The following is a 14,806-nucleotide window of genomic DNA, read 5'->3' as shown; positions in this document are numbered from 1 at the left end:
CGTTTCTCGTTTGCTTTCATTTGATGGGCCTAAGCTCAACCACTCTCATTGGCAGAGCTGTGAGAAAAAAAAAATTAAAGGCTATTGGCTGTTTTTAAAGGGGACAAGCTTCTCTACTGCATGTCCCACCCTCTCTTCATTTTTCAGTTGAGGTTATGTCAAACATCAAATACAAAATGCCTATTTCAAAGCACTTCACAGGACCTTTATATTGTAATTTAATCTGTCCATACTGACATTAATATAATTGTTCTGCAATAATGACTGTTTGCGCAGATTCTCAAAAAACTACAGCTGCATGTGAAATCATATCATATAATAACATGTTTTTTTTCCAAACTCACCTCAAAACTACAGTCGAGTGTAACAAATCCATTTGTGAGAGTATTCCATAGTTGTTTATTAATCACGCTGAATCAATGAATACAGTTAAATGTTATGTTTATTCAGCAACTGCTATTTTCTCCAGGTCCATGCGTTTCCTTGAAAGCGCCCTCTGGCCTATGGAGGACATTTTTGGTAAATGTAAGACTTTAAACATTTTACAACTTGCTGTCAATAAAGAACCACGGAGTTCTCAAATTTTATCTAAATCATCTTAATTTGTGCTGCAAAAGTTAATAAAAGGTCTCAGGCTTGGAACAATGTAGAGGGAATCATTAATAACAATTAATTTGTTTAAGAAAACATTTGCCTTTTACTTAACACTTAAAATCGAAATATAAATATCAATTTTCATTCTTTATAATGTCTAAATTCAGTTCATTCAGTCTCCTTTTTAGAAGTTTAAATTACTGAAAACAAATACGTATTTAGATATGGATTCATCCCTACTTCAGACAACTTTCTACAGGATTTAAGTTTAAGAGCACTGTGTAAAATCTAATTCATCCCTTTTTTCACTTCAGCAACAGTGTGCTTTTCCAGAATGCTCATATATCTCTTTAGCAGCCTAATAATGAAACCTTTTTTTTTACATTCAGTTTAAAACACTGAGTTATGTGTGGGCCTGCAGAACATCAAGCTCAAAGACCCGGATAATTCCAAGGTCATTTTAGTACTAAGTACTACATGTTATCGCAACACTAGACCACTTAGGTGCAGAGGGAGGAGGAGGAAGGCAGAAGATAAAGCAAGAAAAGAGGTTGGAAGAAAAATACAGAGGAAAAAGTAGGCCTTGTTAATTTAGAGCTTTTTATTATCATAATATCCATTTAACAAACTACTCAATTTACAGTCAAAGTGCTTTAGATTTAATGTAGAAAGTAATCTGACACACTGCTGAGTCCCCAGGTTTGCCTCTATATTTGATTGAACGCCATAGACTGATTTCATAAAGGAAATGTCTCAACAGCCAAACACAATGTTTTTTTAAAAGTCAAAAGTGCCTTGATTTAACTGAATGCACCCGGAGTAGTGAACCACAAAACTAAAACCTCCAGACAGAAAGCAGTGCAATAGCAGGACCCTGCATGCCCCTTGCTGTGAGGAAAACACCACATGAGACAATACTTGCTTACATAAGAGAAGTACTTTTTCTGCAATTATAAAAGAAAATTCTGAAAAAGCCAGAGTTGGTTGAATATCATTTGCCAGCATTTGAAAATCCTGTACAAACTTTAGCTTTTCTTGACAATGAACTGCTTCATTTGAGGAATGTATGAAACGTAACAGTCAATAAAATGTTCCAGTCCAATGGTTCGTAAATGAAGCATAGTAATAAACAGTGGGACTAAATAGTAGTAGGGTAGCATTAAATGACTGAGTGTATTTGCAAAAGAAGAAATGAAAGAGTGAAAGCATGCCTCACATTGCAGTTCTAAATTGTTTCTAAATTTGGGCACAAAGCTCTAAGTTGTTGTGACGTGCTTTTTTTTCATATCACTGCTTTTGATTTATTGTAAATATCAACTAACATATATTTGTTTCAAATTTTTTATGTCTTAAAAAAAAAAAAAAATATATATATATATATATATATATATATATATATATATATATATATATATACATACATGTATATATATACATACATGTACAATGGTCCCCCGCCATGATGGGGTTCACCTTTCACAGTCTCACAGTTTTACAGATTTTTTGACATGCTTTTTTTTGACAGAGCATTGTGTTCTTCATCCTGATTAGCACATTGTGTTTTGCGTCCTGATTGGCTGTAGACATTGGTTGTGTCTCAGTACAGAACGCGTTCAGCTTGCCAAACTGACATAAATCTTTCATTGCTAGCAGAATAACAGTATGAAGTGCTGTACTCTATGTTTGCAAGTTTCCTCCTCAACAAACCCCATAATGTCGACGAAATGTTCTGCACCGTCAAAGGCACCCACAGTAGCTTCCAAAAGGCAGAGGAAGATGCTAACCATCTTACAAATAGTTGGACTTCTGGACATGCTTAAAGGGCCATGACACCCCCCACTTTCGGTTAAAGTCTACTTCAGAATTTTTTCAAAAGATGCATGATTAATGGGCGTGGAGCTCCGCGAGCATCGGGCAGGAGTGGGCGTGGCCAGCAGGGGAGAACGTGAGCGAATGAAGCTAGCTCACAAAATGAGACAAACCATGAGGAGACGCATGAGTTTATAGTTTACAAAGTTAAAATGCAAAGAAATGAACAGTAATTTAATGCCCTGCTACATTTGTTATTCGTAATTTCATATACACATAACCACAATTTATATCATTATAAAGATAAGTGTGTTCATGTTAACACTATAAATGAGCACTTCTCCCTCAATCCCCGTATCCAGCAGACTCAGTGCAGCAGGTCTCCTGACCTGTCTATTTTAACCATTAGCCCTGCTGGTAATCTGGAGGATTTAGTCAAACACAGCAGCACAGTGATGTGTCTGAATGTGAACGAACTCCTGATAAAAGACAGCGTCCGCCATTCTCTAATTCTCGTGCTGCTCTCCCGACATAAATGCTTTCAGCACACACAGCTTTGCTGTATGATCGGCCCTGACAAGATCGCGGGGGAAAACATGCAACAAACCCCGTGGATCATGGAAATAAACGCATATGAGCCTTCATGAACGGCTAAATACTGTGTGCCCGTGCCGTGGATCCGTGACGTGTCTCACAGCCCGTGCTTGACTCTGGCAGGTCTCATGAATAATTAAGCAGCCGGCTCTTCTCATAGGATAAGAAAACTCCGCTATGAATAATAATGAGAAATCGACGCGTCATCATTGCACTTGCAGTTCTGCGCTACGTCGCCGATTTTGATCCCGCCCCAAAAATCATTTTAAACCCGGAAGCTGAAATTAGCTGACAAAAGCTCTAAATTATCCAGTTTTCCCCACAATTAAAGCTGACAGGTGCTAACATTGTCTTAACTGATGCTCAACACACACAAATCTGTTAATATAAAAAAAAAGTTCTCCAGGGTGTCCTGAACCTTTAAGGAAGGTGGAAGTTACGCGATTGTTAATACAAGAGAGAAAAGTGTACAAATGTTAATGCATATCCGAGAAAACAGTGTAGTGAGGGGTTTTACAGCTTAAAACATCTATAATGATTGTAAAAAAAAATAAATCGTAATACACTGATTTCACCTATTGCGGGAGATTTTTAGAACATAACTCCCACAATTAGGAACCACTGTACACAGTGCTAAAATGATCACAGTATTATTTGTCAAATATATTGGTGTATATTAATTCAATAATATTAATGCTTCATTAAATAATAACATTTATTATTATTATTATTATCATCATCATCATCATTACAGTAAGTTCAGACTTACAAAAGCTTAAAATCTGGTGACCCTGCTGAAATATGGTGGCACAAAATCTTATAAAAAATTAAAAAATAACAACATAAATTAAAATGGCAAACATTTTAAATGGCGTTTAAGGGTGTGTTTGTGAGTGTTTGACACATTGATCATGTTGTACAGGCTCAGACTTTCAATAAAAACTTACTTGCAAACTTACAATAAAAATAGCCAAATCTTGAACTGCTCATATCAAGAAAGCTATGTAAGATGCTTGGGGGTTACGTGTGTTTAAATCCTATCAAAACCAATATAAGGGACTGCATTCAGAAACACAAACACTCTAGTTGAGGTTTACATATTTTCAATCCCAATGTATACTTCAAATATTCTATCATTAATAAGTGACCTACCAGTGTCAAGACCACATTTAACGCAAGTAAACAGTGTGAATGTACAGTATGATGCAATAACACACTGAAATCAAAACAATAGGTCCCTATAGAGCAATGTACAGCAAGCATGATCATATGCTGCACAACAAAGCAAGCCTTTTTTTCCTTGTTGCAATGCAATTAAATAGACTGCCCTGTTTAGATTTGTGCTTTAGATCGTGTGCCCGGAGCTAGTGAAGCTGCACAAAAGGGCGAGACTGGTAGCGCTACACACAAAACTGTTTTAAAAAGCAGAATAGACAGACAAAAAGCATTCCAGAAAAAAAAAATGGTAATGTCAAGGCAAGATTTTTTTTTTAGTGTCAGAAAACAGAGAGCCTTCTGATATGAAATCATCAACAATAAAAGTTAAGTAGCAATTTTAACAATTTATCAATTTCAGAACTAAAAAGACTCAAAGAAAAGTTTAACAATTTTTTAGTAATGTATGCATAATCATGATAGACGCATGTTTATGTTTATGTTTTTATGTTTATGTTTTTCTGTAGTACTAAATTTAATTTAAATTTACTCTTGTTTATTGTTTAGAGAAGACAGTAGAGCCAAATGGGGAGAAAAATGACAATATGCATATCTCAGAAAAAAAATAAGAGAAGATCAGGATTAGTGTCATAAACATGCTGCCTAAAAATTTATTGTGGTCTGTGTCACCTCTAGTGCAGACATGAATCAATCACTTTACAAGCATGTTCTGTGCGAAAGCGTGGTTTGTCACAATTCGCCTGGTTTCAATCTCATCACGCTCTGTGCAAAAGCTCCTTGTGATGGAACATGTGATGTTTTATAATAGCCTTGTTAATAAAATGTTCTAAAAGAAGTACAGATTAATGATGCTCAACTCAAAGATCATGTATTCATTGATCAAAGAATCTGTACCAACTCAAAAACGCACTTAAAACAGTAGAACTAACAGTCATATAATCCAAGTTGAACCATTCACCACAAAATAAGGGGGACTTGATAAACAGTGTTTTTTACTGTTACAGAGTATACATGGATATGTAAAGAGTTGCAAAAGCCTCTTTAGTAGGTGCTGACTTGATTTATTTTTGTCTAAAGTGAGCATTTTGCTCAGGCTCCTGTGTGTAGGTTGTCATTTAACGGTTATGGAGAATGAATATGTTCTTTTCATTTCACCTTTAAAGTGCAATTACAGAACAAACACAGGAGGTTGAGAAAAATGTGGATTTTAGAAGAAAATTTCTGACAGCACTTAGAGGTTTTTGCACCCAAACCCTTCATGTTATTTTCTATTCAAAACTCTTATTTGGCTATTGTGACCAGTGGGCTCCTGCATAAACTTTTTATTCCTACAAAGACACCTTGGGGGTGGTGTCTGGTTTATGCTGTACATCGGGGGAAAAGAAGTACTAAAGACTATGCACCCAATATATGCTCTTCATTGAACATGTATATATACAATTAGACCTCACCTTTTTAGAAGGACACTATATACAGTATAACTGGATGTTAACTATGTTTACATACTGCCCATTCTATGAATAACTCCTTAACTTTTCAAATTTTGATTTTTGTAATGATGTGATTTGATTTTTTGATGTGCATGACATGCATTTTGTGAAGCTGCTTTGGAATGATAATTATTGTGAAAACCTCTATAAACTTGGATGGAATTTAATCTATCCTCAAAAGACCTGTGTCAGACCTGCATATAGCTGAGAATGATGCTGAGAGTGTATAGAAGTAAAAAAAAACCTGTATGCCAAGAACACCAACATCATACATCAAGGAAGTATTGGATAACGATTATTAAGGGAATTAGCTTGAGATATTGTATAATTTACGGATATTTATTTGAATTATCTGAGGTAACATCAGACTAAAGCCACGTTCACACTGGGCTTTCCCCACATAGACTTTTATTCATACACATGCAATTGCATCAGATCGGAAACTCAAGCTCGTGCGACAAGTTTCACAGTTCACTGCATTGCAAAGTTCGAGCTTGGTGAACAAGCTTGCATGAGACCAATTGAAGATCAAAACATGATCTCTCTGGACAGAAATTGAAAATATAGATTAGTCGCCTGCTTTTTTAAATGTCTAATCATCTTGTTTAATCTTGCACTTTTTGCAACACCATACAAAATAATTTTTCATACTCAAACTCCAGTGTGACCACGGCATAATATTGAGAAATGTTATTTAAAATGCATTACTGACTGTTTCAACTCACTTTTCTTTGCTGACAGTGAAAATGTTCTGAAAGACAGATAAAAAATTACTTACATGTACCCATTTAACATATTAAACTAAAATTAGTAAACCGACTTTACCAAGTTCTGCTAGTAAGTCAGAAGTCATTTGGTTGCTGTATTAGTGAGCTAAAAACTGTTTTTATGTTCAATTAAAAATATGTGTTCAACAGAAAAAAAAGGAAAAAAATCATGCTAGTTTGGAACAAGTCAAGTTTAAGTACATTTTTGGGTGAACTGTTGATTTAAGTTGGCAGTTACAAAGTTACAGTTTGATTTAAGTGGTTACAAATATCCTGTGTGGAATATTACATCCTATAAATAAAAAAAGCCATATATAATAAAAACTGAGTGAAATTTAATTGAAAAGGCATTGTCAATCCAAGCTAATTTGAAAATGTGCAATTGAGTAACAGTGCAAAAGTTATCCAAATAATTTAGTTGACTTTGATTATGTATTAAAAGAAACATTAGTAGAGCCGGTTCTCTCTGTACAAAATACATAAGTTGTGTAGGGCCCGCAAACCACCAGCGGGCTCCATTGCTCTAGAAGATGATTTATTAACTAGGGCTGTGAAACAGAGAGACTCATTTTTAATTTTGGCTTCCAAGTATTATGAAAATATGATGCTTCTGTTCCTTCACTTTAAAGTGATGTGATGGCCTTTTTTATGGAACCCTCAATCAGTAAAATCATTTAACATTACTTGACTGTTGGATATGAGAAATGCTATTACCCAGATGTTCTGTCCATGCAATCTGAGAAGTAAAACAAGGACTACAAAAGACTACTTTAGGCTTTGAGCCAGCACTTAAATAGACAAACGAACATGAAAAATATCTAAATGTCCAATGTCCAACTTTGTGTGTGTGTGTGTGTGTGTGTGTGTGTGTGTGTGTGTGTGTGTATATATATATATATATATATATATATATATATATATATATATATATATATATATATATATATATATATATATATAAATCAGTTGTGTCTTTAACAAGCAAAACCAGTTGTGTCAGTGTAGTCAGTGTACAAAAGAACCATCCACTGCTCTTTACTGAATAATATTGTATCTTTGATAGAAATCAATTTATGTTTAAAGTCATACTGTGAATAATTTTTTTTTTTTGATTACTAAATTATGAATGATATCAAAAATCCTTCATTTTTACATTTTTCATTACATTTTTACATTTCTACTGTGTTTGTCCTGTTGGTTCCAATTGTATTTTGTAATATACATTACACTCTTTCAACTATTTTTTTTTCTTTTTTTTATTGTGTTTTCCTAATTGGTCACAATTTTATTTTTTAATTAATTACTTTTCAACTCAGTTTGTTGACAACATGTTCTGAAAGAACAGATAAATGGGTACGTGTATGTCATTTTTTTACAAACAAAAGTGGTGCCATACTGTAAGAGTCAGGTGTTATTTGTTTCTTGCGTTATAGTGAGCTGGAAATATATTTATGTTCAATTAAAATCTTTAATATGTGCTTTCTTATATAGTCAACTTAACGTCAACCCCTCAAATTCTTTGATCAACTCCATATGTAGCATTATATCTTACTCATGAAATCTAGGCTATTTACGCAATTGGGCATGCTTACAATACAATACATTCAATAAAGTCAATACTGATTTTTTGTTTTTTAGCTTGATGGACACCAGCCACCTGGTCTTGTTTCATGAACTTGTTTACTCGATTCATTAAAAGATTCGACTCCACAGAACTCGTTCTTGAATCGGACCTCTCTAATCCCCAGTTGCAGCGCAAACGGTGTCAGTCAATAGCCGTGATGTCGCGCATGTTATGGTGCGGTTCCCATTCATGTCTCGCTTTAACGATACCACACAATGAGCTGAACTCAAAAGGTTCAGCGAGGACCACACTACATCTTACGATTTACACTATCTCCTTACGGTCTAAAGATACACAGGGGAAATCTCATCATGAAAATGTGCCAGAACTCGTTTGTTTAACTTACCTCTGAGCAGCATCACAATAAAATGCAGAGTATGGAGACGCAACATGTTTGTTCTCGCCCTATGAGAAACTTCCATCTTACTGGCCGACACGGAAGGGCAGCAAAAGTGGAAAAGATCCCCCTTGTGCGCGCGGAGAGATTATCATAAAAATGCGCGATTAAGTTCCTGTATCGCCGTCGGAGGATATCCAGAAGCACTCGTCATAATGTTCTTCACCTCACACTGGGATCGGTTTACTTCAGGTCAAATAGACTTGAAAGTCCGAATATCCCGCATTAGATTGTATTTAGAGTGTTAAAAATCCAAAAGGATGCCACTAAGTCTCCTCGTTGCGCGAAAGATCCTTCCTAAATATCGCCCAAATTTTTCACACCCGTGAGTCCAAGTATTTTTTTCCATGCGTCGCTGTGTCCAACTGATCAGTCTGCGGTGTTCTTCCGTTAGGTAGCAGTGAGTGAATTTAATTTTCGCTCCTTGGCTACTTTTGTCTTTCTAGTAAAGTCTAGCGGGTTGGGAGGCGTTTTTTTTCACCCTGATGCGTGATGCGTAAGGCAGGATCTGTGTTTCCTCCGCATCCGCTCTCGCATCCTCTAATGCGGAATTATCCTGCACATCCTAAAAGTTGCAGGAGCGCACGGTTGTACCATTTACGCTTTCCATATTCTAGCTCCGGAGATGAGGAATAATTGGCTGGTTTTCTTCCTCTGGAGATTGTTCTAATGTTACATTAAAAAGACAGAAAGCGTCTTCTGATGTGCACGAACGCAAAACAAAACAGCAAATGTTTGCTTAAAAATAGGTGCATGTGAGTTTGAAGAGGATTTATTTTTTCTGCGCCAACCTCTCCTCTCCACTCCAGCGCAGGCACTGGCAAGTCCAAACTGAGGTGCGAGGTTAAAGCATCAGTCTCTTTGTCCACATCAAGGGCTCCAATGTGCTTCCCCACTGACTTCTGTGCAAATATGCTTCATCTGAAAAATCACAGTTGCCATCAAAACGCACATCAGAGTCGTGCGTTAAAAGCGCGGTGCAAAGTATTTTGCCCTTCAGATTTTTAAGGAATAAAAAGTTTGGAGGCACAACTGGAAAAAAGGATTTCGTGAGTTTATGGCCGTCTTGGTTCTCAAATATTTGACTATGTAAACATTAATGAAATAAACAGTCACTTATTTTCTAGGGTTTGATGTTTTTTTGAAGTATAAATATGGTTATTTCTAATCTAATTTTAATCATTGCAAAGCAACAGCGACGCCTTGTGGGTATTATGAGCCTGTACGTGTGTTAGTGGTTTAAGCAAACGTGTGCAATCAATAAAAATATATAAATAAATAAATAAAATACTAAATCCTGAAATTACCTAAATTTGGAGAACAGCCAACAGCACCTAAACAAATTGCTTGATAAACATAATAAATGCCTTAATAAAAACCCAAAGTGCTCAGATATCTGTGTAAGGGCTTTTAAAGAAGGCAATGTTTTTCACTCTCAAATATGTACATATTACAAAGGTTTATTTAACTAAATGAATAAATAATTACATATAATTTATATATATATATATATATATATATATATATATATATATATATATATATATATATATATATATATATATATATATTTATTTATTTATTTATTTATATATATTTAATTATATATATGTTTGTAGGAATGAAGAGGTGATGTTTAATACCTAAACTCACTAAATGAGCACAAAAACGCAATCTCCAGCATTTTACCTTTAAAAAAATAATAATTAAAAAAATGAAAAAAAAATACATTTACTAAATAGTTTTTTGGACTTCACTCGTTTAAGTTTGTTGAACTAATAGTGATTTGATAACTGAACTTAAAACGTTAAGTCACTAATACTCTAAAAGTTTGATGATATCAACACAAATTATATATGTGTATGTGACACAATATTTAAGTTTACAGGAAAACTTCAATGGTTTGCCGCAATTGATTTCAAATAAAATCAAATCACTTTCATTGTCACATCAGCAGCAGCACGTGTGCTAGGATGAATTAAAAGCTTAGGTGCTGGCTCCAGAGAGTACAAAATACAGACAGTGCAAAATATAGACAGTGCAAATACAACAACAGTGCAAAATACAACAGCGTACTCCCCCCCAAAAAAACGGACAATGTAAAATTGACAGCGATATGTACAATGAATAGGTGTCCACATAGGCAGTATTGTTTCAAGCATGGATTGGTTAAAGTGCAGTGCATACTTCATATTGATGGTGTGCAGTGAGGGGTATGGAAGAGTCTGTGTGTGGTGTGTTAAGTGTTCATCAGTCTGATAGTTTGAGGGAAGAAGCTTTCCTTTAGCCGGCTAGTGCGTGATAGGATGCTGTGGAACCGTCTGCCTGAGGGTAGCATAGAGAAAAGTCTATGGCTTGGGTGGCTGGAGTCGCTGATAATTCTCTTGGCTTTCCTCATGCACCACCTGGTGTAAATGTCCTGGAGGGAGGGAAGCTCACCTCCTGCTACGCATTCAGAAGTTCGCACAATCCTATGTAGGCCTTTGCAATTGCATACTGTTGTTTCCTCAAACAGTATGAGTTAACTTATCGAGTTATACAGTGTAATAATAATTTTAATACTTTTATTACACTGCTGTTCTTCTTTATTTTACCAGGAAAATAGTAAAAATTTGAGGTGGAAAAAAAAATTATGATCACATTTTATTTTAATGTACAAATCATGCTATCAACAAACAATTAACAAAATCTTTTAGCTCAATTATCAAATGTTAGTAAGATTATAACAGCCTTCCATTGCTGTTGTCACCAGTAACAGGGGTGAGCACCTATTTTACACGTGCAATCAGAGTCCATGCATGCTAAAGTTGATTTCAAGCAGAATGTCTTTATTTTGTGCAGGAGAATAAAACAAAGCCTCAATCTTTGCTTCTCCTTTCTTCATTATCATGTGAATATAACATTCGCTGCATGTACACACAGCACATATCTAAACACTGCACTTTTCACACAAGTAAGCAAGATGTTTACGTTACGATTTGACATTTGATGGTCGCCAAATCAGTGAAATAAACAACCGAATTATCAAATAATACCTGCCGTGAGTAAAACCGCATTCACCATCGGGAGGCGCTATAATCACTCTCGTAGGAGAATTTTGCTTTCACCATCCAAAATAAATAAAGTTATTCAACATGTGCATCCGATAGCTCCGCCCCTTCCGCTACGTAAGCAAACCTGCGGTCGTTGAGTGCGTGAAGTGTCCATCATTACACACTTCATTTTACCGGCTGAATCAGTGCATCATCCGGGTAATTAAAGTGCACTTATTATTTTTAGAGTTTTCAGTGTGAACACACTACTTACACTATTTATACTACAAAATGGCGTAGAATAGTGCATAAGTATGCGATTTGGGACGCAGCTCATGTGCTTTCCCATACATGACGCTCTTCCTCGCTTACACAGGCACCTTAGTTATAGTTATCAGTTAGCAACACCTAGTGGACAACAAAAATCACTACAACACAAAAAAGTGGCTCCTACACGCCGGCCCCTTAGTTGATTATAATAAATAACATAACAATTACAAATATTACATAAAGGAGCCATAACAAATATTGAAGCACCACATGGCACAGACTGTAACAGTCCACATTAGTCATTTACCTCCAGCAATAGACAAAGCTTTCTTACAGGCCGTTCTAAAATACTACTCTTGATTTTAACCTTTACAGTTCGTACCAGACCCTTATTATCTTAAAAGGTTTCTTATACTTGACCAACTGGCGCAGTATGATCCAGTAAATGTACAATGTCCCCTGTACTAAAACTTCGTCGTTCCTTTGTCCATTTTTGACGTTTTTTGGAGTAGAGTAAGATACTCCTGTAACCATCTTTTTCAGAAAAGATCAGCTAAGTACTGCACTTGTTTCCATCTCCTTTTCACATAGAGATCTGTTCTTTCAAAAAGACCTGGTGGTAAAGCAGGCTTGCCTTTCATGGGAAGCAGTTGATTTGGAGTAAGAGCTTCAAGGTCGGTGGGATCACTGGATACCTTGGTAATAGGACGATCATTTAGGATTGATTCTACTTCACACAGAATGGTATAAAAGGATTCGTGGAAGATCAGGTGTAATTCGTTTAAGAGGTAGATCTTTTGTTTTGTTACAGAGATCTTTCCTCTGTAACATCTACAGACAGTACATTTGGAAATGACTTTTTTTGCAGCAGCATTAGCTTTTATTATCCAATATGTTTGTCTCAGTTTGGACAACATATGATTCTTACCACAACGACCCAATTGGTCATGAATGTGATGACATAGAAGATTTTACACATGAAGATTTTTGGACAAAATGATAGGATGTTTGGATTCGATAGGCATGGCTGCCTTTCTAAGTCTTCCTCCTACTCTGATGAGTTTGTCATCCAATACAGGGTCCAATCTGTATATGCTGCTCTCCTTCTTGTCCCCACAGAAACCATGCTTCAGTTGTTCAATCTCATCTTGAAACTGTTGCTGCTGACTGAAGTGAACAATGGCTATTTTGGCCTTAAAGAGGTCATCCAGTGACAAAAATTGTCCACCTAATGTTGCCTTAAATGACTTCATTTGTGCATCTATGATTGTTTTTGTAGCATTGCAATTTCTTTCCAGTAACAGTAATTCCTTTCTTTTTAGACATATCTGTTTCAGTAGCTTTTTTACCTTAAGCATCCAGCAACTGCCACCTTCAGTTTTTTTCCAGTCAGAAAAATATGCGATAAGACAGTCACTGGCATTCTGGATATCTTGCAGGACAACAGCATTCACTCTAAGATCTTTCTTGATCTCTGTATCATCATCTTCTTGCACATCGACAATTTGCTCTTTGGGGTGTAACTGATGCTCTTCTGTTCTCCAAAGAAAGCTAGGACCTGGAATCCATCTCTTGGTGTGCATAAATGCCTTGATATGCATTCCACTTGAAGCAACACCTGCAGGATTTTCTTTGGTGGCAACATATCTCCACTGCTGAAGCAATGTCCTATCTCTAATGTAAGAGACTCTATTTGCAACAAAGGTTTAAAAGCGTTTCTCTTTATTTTTGATGTACTTGAGCACAGTTTGACAGTCAGTCCAAAAAACTGAATTCTCCAATTGAAGTCTTAACAAGAGAGAGAACAGCTGCTGTTAACTCCAAGCGTGGAATGGTTAGAGTTTTGAGGGGAGCAACTCTGGACTTACCAAGCAAAAATGTTACATGCACTTTATCATCACTGTTTATCATCCTAAGATAAGTAACCATACCATATCCCTTTTCAGAGGCATCTGAAAAATGATGCAAACAGGCATGCTTGATTTCTCCAAAATCTGTAGGTTTTAAGCATCGGCCTACTTGAAACTCTGACACTGTATCTAAATTAGAAATCCAACAAGTCCACTGTTTTTGGAGAGCTGGAGGTGTTTCTTCATCCCAACCCAGATTCTGTCTACACATCTCCTGTGGAAGCAACTTTGCGGGGAAAATAAGAGCAAGAAATCCCATAGGGTCATAAACAACTAACAATAGACAAAATCCCTCTTCTTGTGCACTGATGGGGCTTCAACTGCAGTTTAAACTGAAATGTGTCAACTTCTGCACACCACTGAAGCCCCAAAGTTTGTTCTACAGGCAACTTATTCCAATCTAAATCCAAGTACTGGATGTCTTCTGTAATCTTCTGGAACTGATTGCAGAACCTTACGGCCATTACTGGTCCATTTCGTCAAACAAAATCCACCCTTTTGGCAAAGGGCAACAAGATCCTGCACCATGGCAATAGCAGCCTGCTCTGAGAAGATACTTTTCAAGCAGTCATCTACATAGAAACAATCAAAGACAGTGTTGATCACTTCTGATGGAAAATGTGCTTGATTGTCCTCTGCTGTTCATCTTAACGCATAACATGCACAGAGAAGTCGCTGCACCAAACAGATGGACTGTCATCCTATATGTAATGACTTCCTGCTTCAAGTTTCCATCAGACCACCATAAAAACTGAAGAAAATCCACATCTTCTGGTACCTTGACCTGATGAAACAGCTTGAATTTCAGCCATAAGTGCTATGGTTTCCTGTCTGAATCATAACAATACTCCCAAAAGTGAATTCGTAAGATTGGGACCTTGCAACAATTGTTTGTTCAGTGAAGTATCTCTAAACGTTGCCCCACAATCAAACACAACCCTCAATGTTCCTTTCTTTGCAGGTAATACTTCATGATGAGAAATATACCAAAACTTTCCATCACGATGTAATCAGTGCTCTGGCACCTTTTCAGCATATCTTTTCTCAAGAACGTCAGAAAGAAAATGAGTATACTCCTTATACAACAGTTCATTCCTTTTAAGCCTTTTTCTCAAACCATCAAACCTCTGTTTGGCAACACTT

General features: G+C 36.2%; 1 protein-coding gene across 1 annotated transcript in view; it reads right to left on the bottom strand.

The window, feature by feature from the left end:
• Positions 1-9,284, bottom strand: part of si:dkeyp-14d3.1 — a 549,509-nt gene extending 540,225 nt beyond the window's left edge. The window contains exon 1 of the mRNA XM_009304131.5: positions 8,401-9,284. Within this exon, the coding sequence (XP_009302406.1) occupies positions 8,401-8,476 (76 nt within the window). The 5' untranslated portion in view covers positions 8,477-9,284. The remainder of the gene's footprint in view (positions 1-8,400) is intronic.
• Between the last annotated feature and the right edge of the window lie 5,522 nt (positions 9,285-14,806).

The sequence above is a fragment of the Danio rerio genome, chromosome 8 (assembly GCF_049306965.1).
Source record: "Danio rerio strain Tuebingen ecotype United States chromosome 8, GRCz12tu, whole genome shotgun sequence".
NCBI classification, from domain to species: Eukaryota; Metazoa; Chordata; class Actinopteri; order Cypriniformes; family Danionidae; genus Danio; species Danio rerio.
The sequence above is the reverse complement of the archived record's forward strand: the minus strand, read 5'-3'. Positions and strand labels throughout refer to the sequence as shown.